The sequence below is a fragment of the Scophthalmus maximus genome, chromosome 12 (assembly GCF_022379125.1).
Source record: "Scophthalmus maximus strain ysfricsl-2021 chromosome 12, ASM2237912v1, whole genome shotgun sequence".
In the NCBI taxonomy this organism is placed as follows: domain Eukaryota; kingdom Metazoa; phylum Chordata; class Actinopteri; order Pleuronectiformes; family Scophthalmidae; genus Scophthalmus; species Scophthalmus maximus.
The window spans coordinates 9,840,173-9,863,279 of NC_061526.1; the positions used below are offsets into that span (position 1 = coordinate 9,840,173).

The window sequence follows — 23,107 nt, forward strand, 5'->3', positions numbered from 1 at the left end:
GAGAAGCAGTTTCCTGAAAGTCTTTCTGGATTGTGTTCTGTCATTAGAAACTCTCTGATGATAATAATAATAATAATCGTTGAAGCAGCGGGTTGTGAGACAGAGCAGCAGCTGGTCAGAGTGTTAGTTAAACGTCCAGCAGAGCCAGAAGGTTTTAGTGGCGGTCGGTCGGACTCGGACGTTACCGGCTGCAGGCTGCGGGCCGTCGTTACCGGACGTGGCCTTAATCCCGAACACGGCATCGAAATCTACCGTCATGGCCACGGGGGCGGGGGCGGCGGCCTGAGGCGGAGCCTGGCTCTCCGGTCCTGAGGGAGGCAGGTGACAAGAACAACTGTAGAGATCAACATCTTTCTGTCAGGGACCAAAAATATAATCCGCCACCTCCCGTTAGAACTAGTCCTGTTGGATTACAGAACATGAACCTCACGGGCTCCGGCACGCGGCCGTTGTTGTTGCCTAGTAACCTGGGGAGTCTGCGTTCATGTTGGGGATGAGGAGGAGAGCTGAGCCGCTGATGCACCTTCTGTTTATTTGTTGTCTTTCTCTCCGTGGGGGATTCAGGGCGCGAACCGAGGACACGACACACGACGTCTGAGTTTCCTTGTGAGTGAGAATCAGCTTTTTGTGATGTATGTGATTCATATCCGTCTGTTAGCTCAGCATAACGAGGAAACTACGACAACATCGAAAGAGCAATAATTAACTTTTCTTTTAAAACATTTGTTTGTTTAAAGTGACGGTTCACCTGTTTCTCTCCTGTCCCAGGAAACCGGTCAGTTCAGGTCCAACATTGATTGTTTTTTGGTTCAGATTAAACACGAGAGATAAAACATTTGGACTTTATTTGTTTTGAACGAAGACGTGTTTCGTTGCGTCCACACACACTGATCCTCTGGTCTGGAAGCAGCTAAACGTCTCTTTATAATTATTATTTTAATTATTATCGAACGTTCAGGATGAAAAACGCCTCCCAGACGTTCGTTTCTGTAGAAATGTAGAGAACGGATGTTTTCAAGAAGAGACGGATGAACGGACGGAGAGACGTTTCTGTACTCATTGAATTAGTGTGTCTGCTGGTGCCTTCATATATATGTAAAAGTGTGTGTGTACCTCCCCAGGCACTGTTGGCGGTGGAGATGGACGGAGTGCTCTGCACAGCAGGGATGAAGGCCGGCTGGAGATCAAACAGGTCACTGCTCAGGTTGGGAACGCTGAGGAGGAGGAGAAGAGACAGATGAAGAGGGAGAGAGAGAGAATATGAAAATGGAGACGGAGAATAAATATTTAATCAGACAAGCATAAATATCTGGAGTTGCTACTAAAGATTTCTCACAGATGAAGATGAATCTTCTCAGTAAAACTCCACGAAGCAATAAAACAGTTATGAGCTGTGAATTCATGGCGTTGCAGTGTGTGTGTGTGTGTGTGTGTGTGTGTGTGTGTGTGTGTGTGTGTGTGTGTGTGTGTGTGTGTGTGTGTGTGTGTGTGTGTGTGTGTCGAGTTTCAATAATCAGTTTCACAGTAACTCCACTGGGTCATTTACACACGCGTGTGCGCAGGCTGCCGGCCAAACACAGGGACCCCACATGAACCCGGAAAATTGGGATGTGGACAATTCACGGTGTTTGCCGTTCACACACTTCAAACCCAGCAGGAGACTGTTTTCACTTTTAACACTCCAGACAGTCTTCTGCATCGAATCATTAATTATGAACGAATCAAAACATCCCACGTGCAAACTAATTTTGTCCTCTGCTGCTGCAATGACCTATTTTTTCTGTATCTGTGCTCATTACTTTATTCCTCAAAGACTTGACATGGTGTGTGTGTGTGTGTGTGTGTGTGTGTGTGTGTGTGTGTACCTGTTGGCAGACAGTGTGGAGCTGAACAGCTCGGGGGTGTGTGTGATGTGGTGGTTGTTGTTGGCGATGCCCAATGATTGGCTACTCGGGGAGGCAGAGGGCGGAGTCTGCATGTTGATCTCCTTCAGCCGCTGGTCCTGGGAAACACCACACACACACACAGAAGGACAATGTTCTAACAGTAATTCCCACTTGAATAACAGTTTTGTTTCCAGTAAACTCAAATGCTTGGAAACGACCACAAACTATTTCTCTCATGAAAATAAACAAACTCTCACAGAGAAAGTATGAAACGTGGAAAAGGACAAAGCGTACGACTTCCTGTATGTATTAGGGCCTGGCTCCAAGAGGCTTTTCTGTAGGTGTGGACATAATACATGTTACACACGGATTTCATAGATGTGGGATAAACTCAATGTCGGGACTTCACTACGGAAGCCACGAATAAACGGAGCAAATACCAGAGGGCTCCGCCAGCCTCCAGGTGGTCGGCGCTCCGGCCCCAGTAAAAAGATTAGAACACATTTCCAGATATTTTGTATTAGGGCCTGAGCGCCGACCAGACGAATCTCTGAGGTAACAATGTTGAGTCTTTATTAAGTTTGAACATCCAGTTGTTTTTTGGGATGTGCGACCTTGACGTCGTCGTCCAGCCGCGTGAACTCATCACCACGATCGGCTTCAAGCTTTAAAACCAAACAGTTTCCACTGACGTTGTGTATCTCAGACTGTATCTGACTGTTCTCTCTGCTGACGAGAGTCCAAACAAGGGTTTAGTTTTCAGTTGATTCTGTCAAGTCGCATGAAGCCTGTGTTCTGTGTAATGACCAGCAGAGGGCGACTCCACTGGCCATTGAATTGGGACACGGCTACTTCTGGTCTGAAAAACCCAAGAGGGCGACGGCCACAAAGCCAAACCGCCCGTCACATCGTGGAGTGTGGAACTCAGACTCCAGCTGCGTGACGACGCTCCTTTCCTTTAGAAATCTGAGCTCTGATTCTGCCTGACAACAGTTTTATACCGTTACGTTAAGTGACCTTGGAACTAAACAACGTGCAGTTTATCATAAAACATATTCAACCTGCCGGGCCGACTGTGTTATATTGTATGTTTCACAGTGTTGATGATCCCGAACACGGAGAGAAGGAAATTATCCGGTTCCTTTCTCAGCCTCTTTCATCTCTGAAGGAATCTTGACTGAGTCTCATTTATATTCTGACCACGTCGCCAGGAACAAATGAGAACTGCTGTTGTTCGGGGCGAAGGCCCCGGCTGGACGGTCGGGGTGTGTGTGTGTGTGTGTGTGTGTGTGTGTGTGTGTGTGTGTGTGGACGACCCCTGCTGACCCCTCTCTCTCTCCCTCACTCCATCACGTTCTCGTCTCCCACTAAACCAGAGTAAATCAGTGGACCTCGGCAGAAACAGGGTAACCGAGGGCAACGACTACAATCCAATCAGACGAGTGCACAAACACACAAACACACACACACACTGCGGCGAATCTGCCAGGACGTGCACACACGCACACACTGGCAGACAGACTGTATCTGCTCTGACAGGATGTTAGCATGGTTTAACACTCACACACACACACACACACACACACACACACACACACACACACACACACACACACACACACACACACACACACACACACACACACACACACACACACACACACACACACACACACACACACACACACACACACACACACACACACACACACACACACACACACACACACACACACACACACTGATGTGTAGCGCCGCCGCTCCGACTCAGTTGCTCTTTGCCGTGCGTGACCTGACTGTTCCGCCTCGTGGCCTCTGTCCTCAGCAGCATTTCACCACCAGAGAACAGAGCTGCTGGGGAATCCATCAGCCACGACACGGGTCGCCTGATTCATACAGTACAGCAACATATGTATATATATATATACATACGTATATATATATATATATATATACATATGTGTGTATAGGGCTGGACGATATGGCTGAAAACTGTATTACGATATAAGTATCATAATAATTATTGATCATTTTTATGACCTATTTAAAATAAGGACCAGGAGAAAAATATACTAAATTTAAACATTTTTATTTTCACCTTCCTCTGATTGTAGGCAGACAGGGAAAAGGAGTAGCTAGACTCTTTGCTCCGGTTTCTTCCAATGAGGAATTATCGAACGCATTTTCTATTGCTATTGATTACGTGTCTATTGTTTTATCGCCCAGCCCTACGTGTATATATATATATGTATATATATAATGTTTATTAACTACTCGTCATGTGATGTCGTTTAATCCAGCAGCTGCAGTTCGTCTGATTTCTGCAGTAAATTATTCTCATTTCATGCTCGACACTTTCACACCTTTTTCCTCCGGGAGGTTTTATTCTTATAACAATTATAAAACACTGTAAATTCACAGAGAGTTTATGAGCCGCCATGTTAAATTTTACGTTTGCAGTACGACAGAAAAGTCTGAATTTTGTGTCATCAGAAGTTTTCTAGCAAAATGCAAAGTTGTGGAGGAAGTTATTCACAGAAACTGAATATATTGTCAATAATTCTGTGTTCATATATGAGTTGATATAGTTTCACAGTACGTCACATTGAATTTTCAGAAGCTGACGGAAACCGGAAACGGAATCAGCAGGTGCATCGCCATAAAGTGTCCCCTGTCGGTCGCTCAGTTGGTTGCAGTTCTGCAGCTTTACCACCAGATGCCGCCAGAAAATTGCAAAAATTGTACACTGGGGCTTTAAACAACTCTGAACAAAGCTAACGTTTGGACACGTGCTTCAGAAATGGCGTATCAGGCCTCAGACTGTTACCTTCAGCGCCTGCAGTCGGGCCTGCTCCTCCTCCAGTGCCAGCTGCTTCTCCTTCTCGTCCATGCGGCTGAACGACATGCCGGTGGAGGACAGAGACGAGACGGCGCTGGACAGGGTGGACGCTCTGCGACAGAAAAACATTCTCTCGTTATTTCTTTGACTGATCTTGAAATCTAACTCTGTCGAGGCCTCTCGTGTGACCGTCTACCTGGTGTCTGCACTCAGCTCCTTGGTCTTCTTGCCCTCCAGAGAGGCCAGGTGCTGCTCCAGCGCCTCCAGGAGGCTGCTGGGGGCCTGACGGGAGGAAGACGAGTCAGTTAACGCACACACACACACACACACACACACACACAGGAAGAGCAGCAGAGTGCGTCCACATGCAGCAAACACTCAGAGTTAAGAGACAGAACAGAGGAAGAGGAGGAAACAAGGAGCGAAGGGGGAGAAGGAGAAGTTCCGTCAGTTCTTCTCCTGAGACCAGGGCACCTTCATCTTTACATGACTCGAGTGTGTAGAATGTGTGCTTGTTGTCAGGTGACATGAGGCAGTCGCAGTGAGCTCGTTGGCAAGCAGGTTACTTGGGAGGATTGTTGCTAAGCTACTGTTCGCAACACGACGTCTCCCGTGCTCGTGAGGAGCCTCGCTCACCGCTGCGAGGTGAAGTGACCAATCAGAGGCTCTCCTATATCTACAGCTCGACAGGAGGAGGACAGAAAAAGAAAAGAAAAATGTTCTGCTCCGGAGAGGAAATTCTTCCACTGTGAAAATATGACAACGTCATGTCTGTCTCTCCACCCACAAGAATGTCAAGTGTGTAGAGCTGCAGACACACACACACACACACACACACACACACACACAGGAGTGTGTTGGCGTCTGTCTCCTTTGTGGTCAGACGGTGAGTTCTTGCCAAACTGTTGCCTGGTTGTTAAAGAAACAGAAACTATTTAAACTGTCGGAGGGTTTGAACAGAAGAAGAAGAAAAGAGGGAGGAGCTTGTGTAAAACCCAGTGGATGTTTGCTCTGACTCTGGTCCACTACGTCGGCTGAGCTTTTATAAATTTACGTGACGATCGCTCAAATGTTGAGGGGCAGAAGAAAGAAATTACAAAAGAGAGAATGTCTTTATCCATTCTTGTATAATTAATAACACGATGTGACTCGGGTCAGTCGCTGCCGAGGCGACAATGTCGTGAATGACAAACGAGAAATAAACAACGTCTGAGGAGGAGGAGGAATGTAAACCAGGAGTTTGACATGCAGACGGAGACGGAGGGGCAGAGGTGAGGCCTCGCTCTGTAGTCAAGAGCTCTCTCTGGGTGTGTGTGAGTCAACATCGTGTCGCTCCTCTCTGACAAGATGAAACAGAAAAACATGCCCGTGTGTGTATAAGGTGCAAGTCACATACGTGACGACACAGTGTTTTCAGACATGCACTCACGTGCGCACACTTTCCCTGAACTTCTCTGCGAGAACAAAAATGTCCGCAAATGTTGCTGCGGACATTTTCTGCAACTTTTCCAAATGTCCGGAAAATGTGAGGAAACATCACGAAACATCTCGCGAGGATTCAGAGTGAGTGAGCGAACGTGTTGATGAGCCGTCGTCGTGTCCAGGAAGAGGAGGGGTTCATGTCTGAAAGCAGCGGAGGACGTTCATGCAGCAGACCGGGGGGGGGGGGGGGGGACAGTACAGTTAGTAACCACCACCTACAAGATATGATCCTTTAGTTTTCTGCGACAGACGAGGAAGAAGGAGCAGAAGAAGAAACGACTGAGTTCAACAACCACACAGTCGACCTGTGGTGTCATAAATCATAATTATTCTACTCCGCCATAAATGTGTCAGTGACGACCAGGAGCTACGAGCTGAACCTCCGACCGACTGTTACAAAGGAAACACGTTCAGTTTACTACGATATGAAATCAGAGTCTAATCTGTCGTCTCTCTTTGAGGATTAAAACAACGAGTTCCCCTGAATCCACAAACACTTTGAGCCGACGACTCGCGGCTGCTCGAGGCTTTTAGATCCATTTGAGAAGTGAAGGAAAAACAACAAACCAATCAAACCAGAGGGAAAATCAGAGACGTCCGGTTGGACCAAAGTGACGTAGAGAGAGAGAGATGTGATGGAGGGAAGAAGAACGAGTTGTTAAAGGAAAGAGGGAAGAGGAAGAGGAAGAGGAAGGTGAGATGTACACTGACCTGTGAGAGATCGGGGATGTCGCCCTGATCTATTCCAACTTGCTGTTGTCAAAAAACAAAATACAACAAAAGAAAAAAAGAAAAAAATGGAGAAGAAAAAAATCAATAAAAAGATGAGAAAAGAAAACAAAAAGAGGGGAATCGTTACTTCATGCAGCGTCAAAAACATAAACCACAACAGAAATAAACATGGAAAAACTTTCCGGCATGCTGACTTGTCGTCGCGGTAACGGGTGACGATGACTTTACAGTGACCAATGAGGGAGGGGGGCGGGGCCGACCAGTGAACGATGGTACGACAACATTCAAGACATGGACACGATGATGAAAGAACATGACGTTCTTATTGTTTTAATAATCATGAACCACGACTTTGATCTTACATTTATTTATTGTGTGGATCAGATTACAGCCTTTTTTTTTTTTTAATTCAGCAGCGTTGTTTTGAATCACATCAGCACAAAGATCCTCAGAAACCTCATTATAAAAGACAAAGGAACTTGAGCGGGACCATTTATATGAACACACAGTTTCCTCTATTACTGTAGTACAGTGAGGAGGGAGGGAGGGAAGGATAGTCGCTGGAGGATCCATCTTTGTCAGGAAGGGAGCTAACGGAGCGACTAACCACGTCCTCCATCTTAGGGTTTGTGTGCGTGTGTGTGTGTGTGTGTGTGTGTGTGTGTGTGTGTTTGCGTACCTCGGCTACTTTGAGGAACTCTGACAGCTTGGTCATCCTGCAGAGAAACTTCTTGTAGATGTCCAGAGCGTCTTTACACTGGTTCTTCTTCATGTCAAAGTATTTCTCTGCAGAGACACAGAGGAGAAGGTCAGGAGCTGAACAAGGGAAGGACAGAAGGACAGAAGGACAGAGGGAAGGACAGAAGGACAGAAGGACAGAGGGACAGAAGGACAGAGGGACAGAGGGAAGGAAGGACAGAGGGAAGGACAGAAGGACAGAGGAACAGAAGGACAGAGGGACAGAGGGAAGGACAGAAGGACAGAAGGACAGAGGGAAGGAAGGACAGAAGGACAGAAGGACAGAAGGACAGAGGGACAGAGGGAAGGAAGGACAGAAGGACAGAGGGACAGAAGGACAGAGGGACAGAGGGAAGGAAGGACAGAAGGACAGAGGGACAGAAGGACAGAGGGACAGAGGGAAGGAAGGACAGAAGGACAGAGGGAAGGACAGAAGGACAGAGGGAAGGACAGAAGGACAGAGGGAAGGAAGGACAGAGGGACAGAGGGAAGGACAGAAGGACAGAGGAACAGAAGGACAGAAGGACAGAGGGACAGAAGGACAGAGGGAAGGAAGGACAGAAGGACAGAGGGAAGGACAGAGGGACAGAAGGACAGAGGGAAGGAAGGAAGGACAGAAGGACAGAGGAACAGAAGGACAGAGGGACAGAGGGAAGGAAGGACAGAGGGAAGGACAGAAGGACAGAGGGAAGGAAGGACAGAAGGACAGAGGGAAGGACAGAAGGACAGAGGGAAGGACAGAGGGACAGAGGAACAGAAGGACAGAGGGAAGGACAGAAGGACAGAGGGAAGGAAGGACAGAAGGACAGAGGGAAGGACAGAGGGACAGAAGGACAGAGGGAAGGAAGGAAGGACAGAAGGACAGAGGAACAGAAGGACAGAGGGACAGAGGGAAGGAAGGACAGAGGGAAGGACAGAAGGACAGAGGGAAGGACAGAAGGACAGAGGAACAGAAGGACAGAGGGAAGGACAGAAGGACAGAGGGAAGGAAGGACAGAAGGACAGAGGGAAGGACAGAGGGACAGAAGGACAGAGGGAAGGAAGGACAGAGGGAAGGAAGGACAGAAGGAAGGAAGGAAGGACAGAAGGACAGAGGGAAGGAAGGAAGGACAGAAGGATAGAGGGAAGGAAGGACAGAGGGACAGAGGGAAGGAAGGACAGAAGGAAGGAAGGACAGAGGGACAGAGGGAAGGAAGGACAGAAGGAAGGAAGGAAGGACAGAGGGACAGAGGGAAGGAAGGACAGAAGGAAGGAAGGACAGAAGGACAGAAGGAAGGAAGGAAGGACAGAGGGAAGGAAGGAAGGACAGAAGGACAGAGGGAAGGAAGGACAGAGGGACAGAGGGAAGGAAGGAAGGACAGAGGGACAGAAGGACTTAATGAAGGAGGAAAAGAAGCATCAGTGTATAATTGAGTAAAGATCGACAGAAGCACTTATCAACTACTACTCTGCTGCCATGACAACAGACTGAGAGCGTGTGTGTGTGTGTGTGTGTGTGTGTGTTACCCAACAGGTTGATGACCCCCTCGTTGTAGGCAGCGAACAGCCTGATGGAGTCTTTGAAGAGCAGCATGAAGGCGGAGTTGATCACACCGTTGGTCAGCTCGTTAGGGTTGGCCTGGGGGGGAACAGAAGGATTTCTTCCTCTTGACAAGAAGTAAACGCATCAACGCACAACGAGCAACAGTCACACACACACACACACACACACACACACACCTGGAAGTCCAGCAGCGCGTCCAGCTGGTTCTGGATGATCGGCAGCGTCTTGATCAGCTTCTCTGTGCTCATGGTCCTCATCACTCCGTCGATCCTGGCGACACGGACACACATGGAATCTTATGTTCATTTTTATGCAAATTATGGGGGAAGAAATGTTTTTGCATAAGAAACACTTTAACAGAAGAAATGCTAAATGTTGAAGAGAAGAAGTTTGAAGAAAAACGGCGACTGAAGCTCAGTATTCAGAGAAACAGATTTCTGCGTCTGTCTGTGATTCCTCTCTCACCCTCTCTTCATCTTGGTGAAGTCGACGGCCACCAGCCGGTAGGACATGGCCTTCTCGTTCAGGTAGCGGCTGTAGCGTCTGATGAAGGTGGACATGTCGTAACCTGGGGGAGGAGGAAGGAAGGCGTTATGAGACAGCTACAGTATGATTTATAATATAGTGATGAATATCATTCTGAATGCGTGTGTGTGTTGTACCTTGCAGAGCTCCCTTATCCAGGAAGTTGTTGAGGTTGAACAGAGTGTTTCTGGAGGCCAGGTACTGGATGAAACGCTGGGAGAAGAGGAAACAAACGTTACTGATCATAAACGCATGAGGCGGAAGATGAAAATGTCCCTGAGCAGGCGGCGGCTCATCCATTTCTCCCACTACGTCTCTTCATCTGCCCAGAAGAGGAGACCACGCTCCAACTCTCCAGTCAGCAACTCGCATCGCGTGGACGAGACTCAGACGCAAGGGAGAGTGAGAGGATATGTGTTTGGAGCTGTGGAACACGTCTTGGCCGTCTTCCCTGGTGTTGGGAACTCGGGGTCCCAAGAGCATCTCAGCGTTAAGACTTTAAAAATGATCTGAGAACTGGCCCGTTTGCCAATTTCTCAGATCTGGCGGAGAACCAAGCCACACTGTGAACGTCTGTGAGCACAAACATGCTCGTCGGCGTGTGTGTGTGTGTGTGTGTGTGTGTGTTGGATCCAGCTGCTCAGACACGTGTCCCACAGATCTGGGAATGTTTTAAAAAAGGCAAAGAGAGAGTCTGGAAATTTGGAAACGTGTGTTTCGGACCAACGCAAATATTACTGGGGACAATTTTCCACAAAAAGACGATCGAGTGAGAATACGAGAGGGAACTCTCTCCGCGACCGAAAGGACGTGTTGATGACGGGAACGACAGACGGCAAGAAGAATAGATTTGCCCCCTAATCTTCCTCCGCCTCTGTGTGTCGACTGCTCGTCTGACGAGAAGCCGGAGCTTCTCTCCCGCAGCCTCCCACATGAAACACATGGAGACAGTTGAAAAGGAGAACATCCATAAAAGAGAGGAGGAGACGCTCGGCGGAGGGAGGAGGGAGGGAGGGAACCCGCTGAGCCTCAGATTATTCAGAGAAGTCGTTCCAAGAAGAAGAGGAGAGAGAGAAACAGACGCAGGTCGACGCCTCAAATTATTCATGTTCACGCACATTGAAGAACAACCTCGTGTTTTATTGATACCTGGCCTCTCTCGCCCTCCTCTACCTGGTTACCGTGGTAACCAGACAGGTAATGTGGATTCTGATCCAGTCGAGTTCAGAGTTCAGACACATTTCAAAATTCCAGACTTTACTTCTTCTCGGTAGATTTTCAGAACCCATATCTTTATGGGAATATGTTTCACGAGACCAGAGAGATTGAGACGGATCGTCAGTTATTGATAAAATCTTTGGATTCACGTGTGTTTAGACTTCTACGTCTGGAAACACAAAAGATTTTCCAGACCTGGAAATTACTAAAAATCAAATTCCATACTTCTCAGTACGTGCGCAAGAAGAACGCTGCCAGTTGGAACGTGACACGTGATTGTACTTCACATCGTCTCATTCTTCTTCCTCCTGGGACAAGATGACCAGGCGCGTGTGGTCGTCTCCGTCCATATACTTTTGGTCAAGGGCTATTTTGGAAAAGGGAAAGTTCAACATCCCCATTAGGATGAAATGTCCACGAACACAATTCACAGAAACAGAAGCACATGATCCGTTTCCCGAGCAGCCTGGTAGGTAAACACGCCTCGCGTCACACGGGACGCGTGGGAAGTTCAAACGTTCCCGCTCGTCCGTCAGCAGACGAGTTATTGATCAGTCTGGGATTCACTCCCTTTGCTCGAGGACACTTCAGCAGGGGAGGGGCGGTGTGAGGGGAACGGGCCAATCAGGAGCAGTTTCTCTTCAGGGAGTCGGCGGTGGAGAATATTCATGTGTGGCGGTGGCGGTGGACGACTTTCGCTTTCCCTCAAACGCATCATATGCTGGAAATGGTTCCAGGAAGAAGAAAAGAACGAGCGATGACTCACACGAGGAGAACGAGTCGTGATCGGGAAGAGTTGAACGAGAGCAGCTGTTATGTAAGAAGCACACGAGTGTGTGTGTGTGTGTGTACACAGACAGAAAGCTGCCTGCCTGGCCTAAACCCTGTCTGGGATTCTCCCTGCTCCTCCTCGTCTTTCTTCTTTTACTCAATCAGTCATTAGCCCCTGAATCAGATCTGTAAACGTCGTCGTCCTGCACCAACGTACAAGGACACATTGTGGAGTTCATCAAAGATGTGACCACACTGAGCTTCACCGTTCCACTTTACTTTCAGAGTATTTTCACTCCCACTCAACCCGTCATGTGGAGTTTAATCACACACCTCCTCCTCAGTGACGTGTCTGCAGATACTTCAGATCAATAACCTTCAACAGGAACAAGAGGCAGACACTCCCTGATTGGAGAATCTGTTCTGAGCGATCACACACACACACACACACAGTGCTTGAATCAGCACTTTTACACTTCGACGGAGGCGAGGGGGTGTGTCAGTGAGGCGAGTGCTTCAGTGACATCACTGAAAACAAAATTAGGCTGTTTGCTATCTGGGACACTCGGCGTGGCGCACACGCACGCACGCACGCACGCACGCACGCACGCACGCACGCACGCACGCACACACCTTGCAGTACTTCCTCCCCATCACTTGCTATCTCACACACACACACACACACACACAGAAAAAAGAAAAGCAGCGTGTCCTGCTGCCGTCAGCACTTTCACCAGTGTCCTCGCCAGACCATCGTCTCCTCCCATGTCCTTAATGACTCTCCCTCCCTCTCCCTCCACTCCCCCCATCGTCTTTCTCTCTCTCTCCGTCCTTTTCCTACACTCAGTCTGACTCTCGTCTCTCTAACCCGACTCCTGATGCGCTGAGGTGAAATCGATCGGACTGATATATTCTCCCACTGACACAGCGGCCCTGTCCTGGAGAAGACAGCATGATGGGAAGTATTGTTCTGTACAGAAAAATGCTGTTAACCTTTCAAAAATCCATTTTGCCGTAACTTTGAAATTCCACATGACCTGATTTCTACATCTGTGAACAAATAGCCCCGCCCCCTTTACTCTCTCTCTCTCTCTTCACCTCCAGGTCCTGGAGGGTCAGAGGCCCAGCGGTCGGGGAGTGGAGCGGCGGGCCATTGTGTGCAGTTTCCTGCTGGTTGTTGTTGGAAACACTTGGAAGCAGAAGCTCACGCTGACAAACGACAACAAGCGAGACAAAGACCAGACGAGGAGGAGGCGCTCACATTCATCAGGCAGAACCAGACTTACACCTGAGTGTCTTTGTTCCATTGTTCACATTTGATCTGATTTACATCCTGTACAGTCTCATAGAAAAAGAAAAAGAACCGGAAACCAAAGCAAGTCTTCCCGCCAAACTGACAACACACGTCCGACGCCTACAAACCAATCAGAGTCAAGTATCAGGGAAACGCAGCTCACGTAATTTTCCCTGTGATCCAACTCAGGGACCGCCCCCCTCAGGAGGGCGTGGTCTATGCAGGCCGACGGGAGGCGGATCCAGAATGAGGCAGTCTGATTTCCCATTGGCCGCCTCCAGCGCGTTCCGGCCTTTAACGCCTGTCGCCTAGCAACAGAGCTGCAGTCGCCCACGCTCCGAAAGTTCATCGCATCTTTATTCCCTAATTTCCTTCCTTCATCTTTCCATCTTCCTTCCCCACCTCCTCATCCTCTGCTCCTACATCTCACACCTTCCTCCTTCGTCAACGATTCCCAACGGCTTTGACTAAATGAATTTCACATTTCAGAATTGTATGTAGAGTATGTTGTCTCCTACCTCGTTGCCGTACATCATGAGGTGGTGGGTGGTGATCAGGGCCTTGAACACCACCACCCAGCTGGAGTTGGCCGTGCGCTCGAACAGCGTGTCCGCGAGCTGCGGAATGTTCACGTTCATCTCATTGGTGCAGTGGATCAGATCTGGAGCAGGAAGTGAAACAGAGCAGCGGTGAGGAAGTGAAACACACACACAACACACACACACACACACACACACACACACACACACACACACACACACACACACACACACACACACACACACACACACACACACACACACACACACACACACACACACACACACACACACACACACACACACACACACACACACACACACTTCAGCTGACTTCCGATGTGAAGAGAAGTGTAAAGGTCACTGAGCCTGAATACTTCCACCATTACCATGGTGATCAATGACTAAATCAATATTCCAAAGCTGTGTATAATTATTAATAGAATCCTTCACCACTAAAATCCATAACAGCCGCTTGCTGAGTGACGCTAAAGTCCAGGAAATCTAATCAAACAAACATATCTCTCTATCAGAGGAAACACTAACACCTCAGATCTTCAACGTTTAATCAATTCACTGGAAAACACACCTTTGATTTACTACGACTGAGTTTTATCTTCTGATACGATCTGACCAGACACTAACACCTTCCCTCGCCTTTATTACCTCTTTCATTCAGATTGATTCTGGTTTCAGCTGCACACACACACACACACACACACACACACACACACACACCAGAGGATGGAGAACAGAGAGAGAGACGGAGGAGGAGAGGAGTGATGAAGGAGTGAGAGATGAGATAATGAGACATGAGTCTCTTCATTCAGACAATTTGCAGGAATGCACTCTCCTCCTCCTCCTCTCTTCACATCTCCTCTTTCCACAAGGCGTCTTCAGCAGAAACAGCTTGTTTTTTCCCCCTCCGCAGTTATTTTGACCACAGATGGAAAAATACAAATGTTTCTGTCCAACAACCCCTCAACTACAAGACTCTGACACACAAACACACACACACACACACACTGACACACACTGACACACACACACACAGAGTAAATATGATGTCATCCCCACGACAACAGTGACCGTCTGTGTTCCGTCTGATCTGAGCTCCATTGTCACTGGTCGTCAGTTGACCTCCGCGACCTCCGACTGAACCACAATGGACCAGAGACACTTCCTGGTACCAGGGGGCGTGTGTGTGTATCTGAGGTACAGACTGAGTGAGAGATATATATATACACACATATATATATATATATATATATATATATATATATATATATATATATATATATATATATATATACAAGAGAGACTGATTGGCGAGTATCAGTACGATGTTTCTAAGCACTGGGCCATGTGCAGTTGCAGTCGCTCCACAGGGAAGAGAGATTATCAAGGTTTAATAACAACAGAACTATAGAACAACAGCAGACTGGACCGACCTTCACCCAGAACCTGCTCAGTACTGAGTCACGACCATCTGTTAAAGATTAACACTCCTCAGTATCAGCAGGATTCAGTAATCTGTCTCCGTTCACGACTGACAGATTGGTTTTCCTGAAAAGAGGATTCCCCGTCCACCCTCCTCCTCTTCCTCCTTGTCTCTTTCTTTCCTCCCGTCTGATTCCTCTGTGAGGATTTGTAAGTCTGCTAATTTGCGATATGAACATGTCGGTCTGGTTTTGATGTGTGGACAAAGTGAACAAAGCTTTTACACCATGAAGAACAGCGTCACAGACTCATACGTCATAGATCAGATGACTTCAAGTAATTTGACTCCTGAAATATCCTGGCTCCATTTATGACCCTCAAACAAAATGTCAGCACTGTGTTATTCTGGCCTCGTGGTGCGTTCACACCTCATGAGATGCAGTCAGAGCAAAGACGAAGAAATGTATTTGAGGCATGATATTTTTAGTTTTAACCATAAACTTTATTATAAATAACCATATGGAAAAAAACGGAAAAGAAAACACAAATACAACCAAAAATATAGAATTCGAATTAAGAAAATAAACATTTATTTATTTTTCACATAAAATGTAAAACCAACGCACATTCATTCATTCATTTATATGAAAGAAATAGATATTAACGGTAAACCGATGTAACAGATTAACAAATCCACATTACGGTTTCACACTTCACTACGACACGAGACGAGAGACACAATAATAATAATAATAATCTGCAACTATTTCGATAATCACCTCCAAACCAAGGAGAAACCACGAAGCTGTGATCACGTTAAAATACGAAACAAGCCGGAAACAGAACGCCGGCGTCTGGACGGGATCTGTGGTCACTGTCTGAGGTGGACACACTTAACACAGGAAGAGAGAGAGAAAAGATCAGAGCAGGAGGAACGAGGTGATGACGAGGAGAAGGACTGTCACTGCAAGTGGATCTATTAATAGACTGGAGCTTTAATTCTTCCCCTGAGGTTAAATAAGAGTCGGTGTCTCCTCGGCTTCAGTCACAGAGAAAGATCTGCTCCGACTGCAGTCACACACACACACACACACACACACACACACACACACACACACACACACACACACACACACACACACACACACACACACACACACACACACACACACACACACACACACACACACACACACACACACACACACACACACACACACACACACACTGAGCCTCGTTCCCGCCTCATTGACTCAACTGGGCCTATCTCTGCTCTGCAGCCAGGGAGGGGCTGGAGACTCACCTACAATCACTCAACACACACACACACGTCACTAAGCAGCTGCACCCTGCAGCTCGTCTGTCAGGAATCAATGCCACACAAATAGCAGGAAATAAAACTATTTGTATCCTTAAAGCCCCAGTGTGTAACTTTTGTACTTTTCTGGCGCCATCTGGTGGTAAAGTTGCAAAAATCGCAACCAACTGAGCGACCGACAGGGGACACTTTATGGCGGCGCACCGCTGATTCCATTTCCTGTTTTCGTCAGCGTCTGAAAATTCAACATGAACGTGACGTATTCTGGAGCGTTTAGTTCAACAAAAGTATTCAACACGACGTAGAAACATGAGACTCACACGGAGGTCGGGTCCACCTCATGTGACTATATTTAACTCATATGAACAGAGTTATGGATAATATATTTAATTTCTGTGAATAAGTTATTCTAAATGTTACACACTGGAGCTTTAAACAGATTTTTTTCTTATAGCTAATTCTCAGAACTTCACTGTGAATCGTTCGTGAACACTTTTCTGTGAAAAAACCCACTCGTGTCAGTCACACACACACACACCAATACACACACATGGCACTTAAGTGCATTCCAACAAACACACCCCACATAACATAAAAAATGTATACACACGCACGACGAGCAGGTCTATCAAGGCGAGTCGACAGTTTGATTCACCTGCTAGTTACAGCTACACTGAGAATTATCCATAAACACGACAGACCGCTAATCAATAGCCTGACGGACAACAGGACAACCTTGACCGTCTGACGACCCTGGACCTTACAGACGGACAACAGGACGGTCACTGACCGCCAGCGCCTCCAGCACCAAGGTCCTTGCTCTCTCACAAAACAGAAATCAATAACCCCACAATGATTAAGCCCGACGCGGCGCATCGGCTCAGAGGCCAAGTTCACAGTGGAGCGGAGACAATACACGACTTTAGTTGAGCGTCAGCAGCCGAGGAGGAGGAGGAAGAAGAGGAGGAGGAGAAGGAGGAGGAGGAGGAGGAGGAGGAGGAGGAAGAGGAGGAGGAGGAGGAAGAAGAGGAGGAGGAAGAGGAGGAGGAAGAAGAGGAGGAAGAGGAGGAGGAAGAAGAGGAGGAGGAGGAACAAGAGGAAGAAGAGGAGGAGGAGGAGGAAGAAGAGGAGGAGGAGGAGGAAGAAGAGGAGGAGGAGAAGGAGGAGGAGGAGGAGGAGGAAGAGGAGGAGGAAGAAGAGGAGGAGGAGGAACAAGAGGAAGAAGAGGAGGAGGAGGAGGAGGAAGAAGAGGAGGAGGAGGAGGAAGAAGAGGAGGAGGAAGAGGAACAAGAGGAAGAAGAGGAGGAGGAGGAAGAAGAGGATGAGGAGGAGGAGGAGGAGGAAGAGGAAGAGGAGGAGGAGGAACAAGAGGAAGAGGAAGAGGAGGAGGAGGAAGAGGAAGAGGAGGAAGAAGAAGAGGAGGAGGAAGAGGAAGAGGAGGAGGAGGAGGAAGAAGAAGAAGAAGAGGAGGAGGAGGAGGAAGAAGAAGAGGAGGAGGAGGAGGAAGAAGAAGAAGAGGAGGAGGAGGAGGAAGAAGAAGAGGAGGAGGAGGAGGAAGAAGAAGAGGAGGAGGAGGAAGAAGAAGAAGAGGAGGAGGAGGAAGAGGAAGAAGAAGAGGAGGAGGAGGAAGAGGCGGAGGAGGAAGAGGAGGAGGAAGAGGCGGAGGAGGAAGAAGAGGAGGAAGAGGAAGAGGAGGAAGAAGAGGAGGAGGAGGAGGAAGAAGAGGAGGAGGAGGAGGAGGAAAGGGAGGAAGAGGAAGAAGAGGAAAAGGAGGAAGAGGAGTAGGAAGAAGAGGAGGAGGAGGAGGAGGAGGAGGAGGAAGAAGAAGAAGAGGAAGAGGAAGAAGAGGAAAAGGAGGAAGAGGAGTAAGAAGAAGAGGAGGAGGAGGAGGAAGAAGAGAAGGAAGAAGAAGAGGAGGAAGAGGAGGAGGAGGAAGAGGAAGAGGAGGAGGAGGAGGAGTTGACGGGTGCGAGCCAGCCGAACCGGAGCATCCATCAAACATCTGCGTCTCGTGCCGTCAGAGCCACTTCCAGAAAACGGAGGTTCAGCACATTCAGTCCCGGTCGTATGTCGACCAGGAGCAGCAGCGGTGAGCCGCACGTTCGCCTCGGTGACTCAATCCTGCTGCTAATAAACGTCATCGCGTTATTTCTGACTCCTTCAACGTGAGTCGGTGTAACTTGTGACCAAATCAAAGTGTGAAAAGACAAATCTAACGAGAGGAATATCTGCTGAATACACTCTGTTCTCCGCCTGCAGGTGCCGCGTGACAAATGTCCCCACGAAGGAAAAAGATGAAGGCCACCGACCGGAGCTGGCTCATGAGAAAATATGATGCGTGTGCTTGTTCTCAAACACCATCTGTGAGATTCTACCTTCGTCTTTCTGGTCTCCATCCACACTAACACACCTGAAAGCGTATACATCACGTGACCGTTCACGTACACGGAGCGTGTGCGTACCGGTGTAACCAGGAAGTAGGCTGTCTCCTACGCAGTTAGTTGCTTAGTTACGGGAAATTCTACGAAACATGAAGCAACAATGGTGAAAAGTCAGAGCCGGCATCTTTTCTTCTTGACGAAGTGGAACTTGTGTGCGTCTTCACTGATAACGACCAATCAGGAGGCTGATCTAGGCGTCATCGTCTCCACTTGCACCCGCCCACACTACAATGTGGCCCCGGACATTTTAACACGGAAACAATGTTTCCAAACTTCTCCATTGTGACAGACATGTTGCTAAAGTATATAACAGATAAATCAATAATGAAAAAAATAAATACTAGGAGCAACTTCAGGGTGGAGCTGCAACAGTTAATCCATTAGTAATCGATTACTAAATTAATCCCCAACTATTTTGATAGTGGATTAATCAGTTCAAGTAGTCTTTCATGGGGGGAAGTCAAAATTCTCTGATTTCAGCTTCTTAAATGTGAATATTTTCTGGTTTCTTTGCTCCTCTGTGATTAATCAAAGATTAATCGATAATGACAAGAATCCTAAATTGCAGCCCTACAACAGATTAATGAAGAAGAATAAGAAGAATTATGCAATTAGAGCTGCAACTAACGATTATTTTCATAAGCCATTAATCTGTCAGTTATTCTATGATTAATAGATTAGTTGTTTGGTTCATAAAATGTTGATTGTGTTTCTCAAAACGTGTAAAATTATATTTTGTTCTGTTCACAGCAAAGATCTTCAGTTCACTGTCACAGAGGAGCAAAGAAAGTAGACCACTTTCACATGTAAGAAGCTGAAATCAGAGAATTATGACCTTTTTTCCCAAATCAATGGGAATCAATTAAGTGTTGCAGCTCTTGGGGCAACTATCTTAGTCTGGATGAAAAGAAACTGAGTATCAATAACTAGAGATGATATGAGATAAGATATTCCTTTATTCGTCCCACAATGGGGACATGTGGTTGTTACAGCAGCACAGCCGACAGAATATTGGAGAAATAGCAAAATAGAGAGAAATTTACAGGAATTCATTCAAAAAACAATATGTATGTACAAAATATAACTTGTACACACACAGGTAGTGTGAAGGAATGTGTGGCAGTCAGCACAACACACACTCACTCACTCACTCACTCACTCACACACTCACACACTCACACACAGTCTCTCACCCACTCTCACACACGCACACACACACACACACACACACACTCTGTCTCTCACCCACTCACACACACACACACACACACACACACACACACACACACACACACACACACACACACACACACACACACACACACACACACACACACACACACACACACACATTCACTCACTTACCCACTCTCTCTCTCACACACACACACACTCACATACACACACTCTCAAACACACACACACACACACACTCAGTCTCTCACTTACTCAGTCTCTCACTTACCCACTCTCTCTCACACACTCACACACTCACACACACACACACACACACACACACACACACACACACACACTCACACTCACACACACACACATTCACTCACTCACTTACCCACTCTCTCTCTCACACACACACACACACACACACACACACACACACACACACACACACACACATTCACTCACTCACTTACCCACTCTCTCTCACACACACACACACACTCACACACACACACACACACACACACACTCACACACACACACACTCACACACACACACTCACACACTCACACACACACACACACACACACTCACACACACACACATTCACTCACTCACTTACCCACTCTCTCTCACACACACACACACACACTCACACACACACACACACACACACACATTCACTCACTCACTTACCCACTCTCTCTCTCACACACACACACACTCACACACACACACACACACACTCACACACACACACACACACACTCACACACACACACTCACACACTCACACACACACACACTCACACACGGGGGGTACTCACAGTCCAGGTGCTTCTTCTTGGGCCCGCTCACTTCGTGGGTGGTGGCCTTGCACACCGCCTTGCTGATGGCCGAGCCGGTCATACTGTGCTGCGCCGCGGCGATGCGATCCGTGATCGACTGGCCTGACATCTCTACTTGATTCGTAATATTGTTATTAGTATTATTAATTCAATAATACCTATGATATATAGTCACCACACACACGCGGAGGTGTCAGGTGGGGTCCAGGTGTGGAGCAGCAGCGGTGACGTCAGACAGAAGAACAGGAAGAAGCTGCAGCTTCTAAAACAACAGCCCGCGATCAACAGCTGATTGAGCAACTTTTCCTTCGCAGTTGACTTTGTTCGGCAACTTGTTCTGTTCGGCAACTGTCCGGCGGACGAAGGTGTGTGACAGTGTGTGTTAGCTAACGTTTCCGTCGCGGCGCTGCAGCCAGGAGAGAGTTGTTCCGCTGTCAACGACCCTCCGACAAACAACCATAGTTCACCGACTGGCTGCGAAAAGTCCCCACAAGTATAGAGATATGAATTATTATTATATGAATGGGATTATTATTGATAATCCGTGTGAAAGCACAGCTTCCGACAAGCAATCCCCAAAAAAGGGAGGAGAGAAAGTAAAGAATCGACTTCCTTCCTCCACGTCAACTTGTTAGCTTCGGGGCTAACTGAAGCTAACACAGGTCGCTCGGCGAGCTGAGAGTTAAACCTCCGTCAGTCGGGGCCGAGCGGCGCATCGTCCGGAGCTCGCACCGGGCAGCGGGACACTGACAGCCGGGAGGGTTAGCTTGTAGCTAAAGGGGCAGAAGCTAACGAAGGCAGCTTGGCTGTGGTGACCGAGCAGCGAGAGCCCGGCGGCGGACAGGTCGATGAAAGGCAGCTCGGTGGTTCTCTCCTCACGGTCCCCGGTTTCAGTCGGCGGCGGACTCCTCGTTACCGGCTGGTTGTTGTTGAATTTCTGCCCCGATTTTCTGTCGCTTCTTCGGCGGCTCGTCTGCAGATCTCTCGGACCAGCGGTTCCTCTCGGCGGACAGTTGGAGTCTGACTCGGTTCCTCTCGGCGGACAATCGGAGTCTGACTCGGTTCCTCTCGGTCCCTCTCGGCGGACAGTCGGAGTCTGACTCGGTTCCTCTCGGTCCCTCTCGGCGGACAATCGGAGTCTGACTCGGTTCCTCTCGGCGGACAGTCGGAGTCTGACTCGGTTCCTCTCGGCGGACAGTCGGAGTCTGACTCGGTTCCTCTCGGCGGACAGTCGGATTCTGACTCGGTTCCTCTCGGTCCCTCTCGGCGGACAGTCGGAGTCTGACTCGGTTCCTCTCGGCGGACAGTCGGAGTCTGACTCGGTTCCTCTCGGCGGACAGTCGGAGTCTGACTCGGTTCCTCTCGGCGGACAGTCGGATTCTGACTCGGTTCCTCTCGGTCCCTCTCGGCGGACAGTCGGAGTCTGACTCGGTTCCTCTCGGCGGACAGTCGGAGCCTGACTCGGTTCCTCTCGGTCCCTCTCGGCGGACAGTCGGAGTCTGACTCGGTTCCTATCGGCGGGCAGTCGGAGTCTGACTCGGTTCCTCTCGGCGGACAGTCGGAGTCTGACTCGGTTCCTCTCGGTTCCTCTCGGCGGACAGTCGGAGTCTGACTCGGTTCCTCTCGGTCCCTCTCGGCGGACAGTCGGAGTCTGACTCGGTTCCTCTCGGCGGACAGTCGGATTCTGACTCGGTTCCTCTCGGTCCCTCTCGGCGGACAGTCGGAGTCTGACTCGGTTCCTCTCGGTCCCTCTCGGCGGACAGTCGGATTCTGACTCGGTTCCTATCGGCGGGCAGTCGGAGTCTGACTCGGTTCCTCTCGGCGGACAGTCGTAGTCTGACTCGGTTCCTCTCGGTCCCTCTCGGCGGGCAGTCGGAGTCTGACTCGGTTCCTCTCGGCGAACAGTCGGAGTCTGACTCGGTTCCTCTCGGTCCCTCTCGGCGGACAGTCGGAGTCTGACTCGGTTCCTCTCGGTTCCTCTCGGCGGGCAGTCGGAGTCTGACTCGCGGCTGCTCGCTCGAGTCTACCGGACAAAATGGCAGCGTGAAAAAATCAGCTGATCCCACAACCGCGCTGCGTTCACGGTGCCTCCGGCAGGCTCGGAATAGAACGATGAAAACATATGGTCACTCAAATTGATTTGATTTAAAATCATAACTATGTTTTACCAGCTAAAAGAACCTATGGTAGATCTAAAATGAGAGAAAAGAAAGCTGATCCCTAAAGAGTGAGTAATAAAACCTATAGTATTATACAACTATCATACACAGATATGAGTTTGTAGAATTACACTAAAATATTGGATTAAAG

General features: G+C 48.4%; 1 protein-coding gene across 3 annotated transcripts in view; it reads right to left on the bottom strand.

Moving 5' to 3' along the window:
- si:ch211-200p22.4 (phosphatidylinositol-binding clathrin assembly protein) overlaps nucleotides 1–22,808 on the bottom strand; it is a 31,549-nt gene extending 8,741 nt beyond the window's left edge. For 2 of the 3 annotated variants that reach the window (XM_035650745.2, XM_035650735.2), the window contains exons 1-13: nucleotides 20,777–22,808; nucleotides 13,547–13,689; nucleotides 9,883–9,958; nucleotides 9,686–9,788; nucleotides 9,397–9,490; nucleotides 9,184–9,295; nucleotides 7,619–7,725; nucleotides 6,919–6,960; nucleotides 4,922–5,007; nucleotides 4,714–4,837; nucleotides 1,866–2,002; nucleotides 1,114–1,214; nucleotides 186–308 (exon numbers count right to left, since the gene is read on the bottom strand). In XM_035650745.2, coding sequence (XP_035506638.2) covers nucleotides 186–308; nucleotides 1,114–1,214; nucleotides 1,866–2,002; nucleotides 4,714–4,837; nucleotides 4,922–5,007; nucleotides 6,919–6,960; nucleotides 7,619–7,725; nucleotides 9,184–9,295; nucleotides 9,397–9,490; nucleotides 9,686–9,788; nucleotides 9,883–9,958; nucleotides 13,547–13,689; nucleotides 20,777–20,906 — 1,378 coding nt within the window. In that variant the 5' untranslated portion in view covers nucleotides 20,907–22,808. The remainder of the gene's footprint in view (nucleotides 1–185; nucleotides 309–1,113; nucleotides 1,215–1,865; nucleotides 2,003–4,713; nucleotides 4,838–4,921; nucleotides 5,008–6,918; nucleotides 6,961–7,618; nucleotides 7,726–9,183; nucleotides 9,296–9,396; nucleotides 9,491–9,685; nucleotides 9,789–9,882; nucleotides 9,959–13,546; nucleotides 13,690–20,776) is intronic. The other variant, XM_035650754.2, reaches the window with a different exon arrangement.
- Nucleotides 22,809–23,107: the final 299 nt, after the last annotated feature.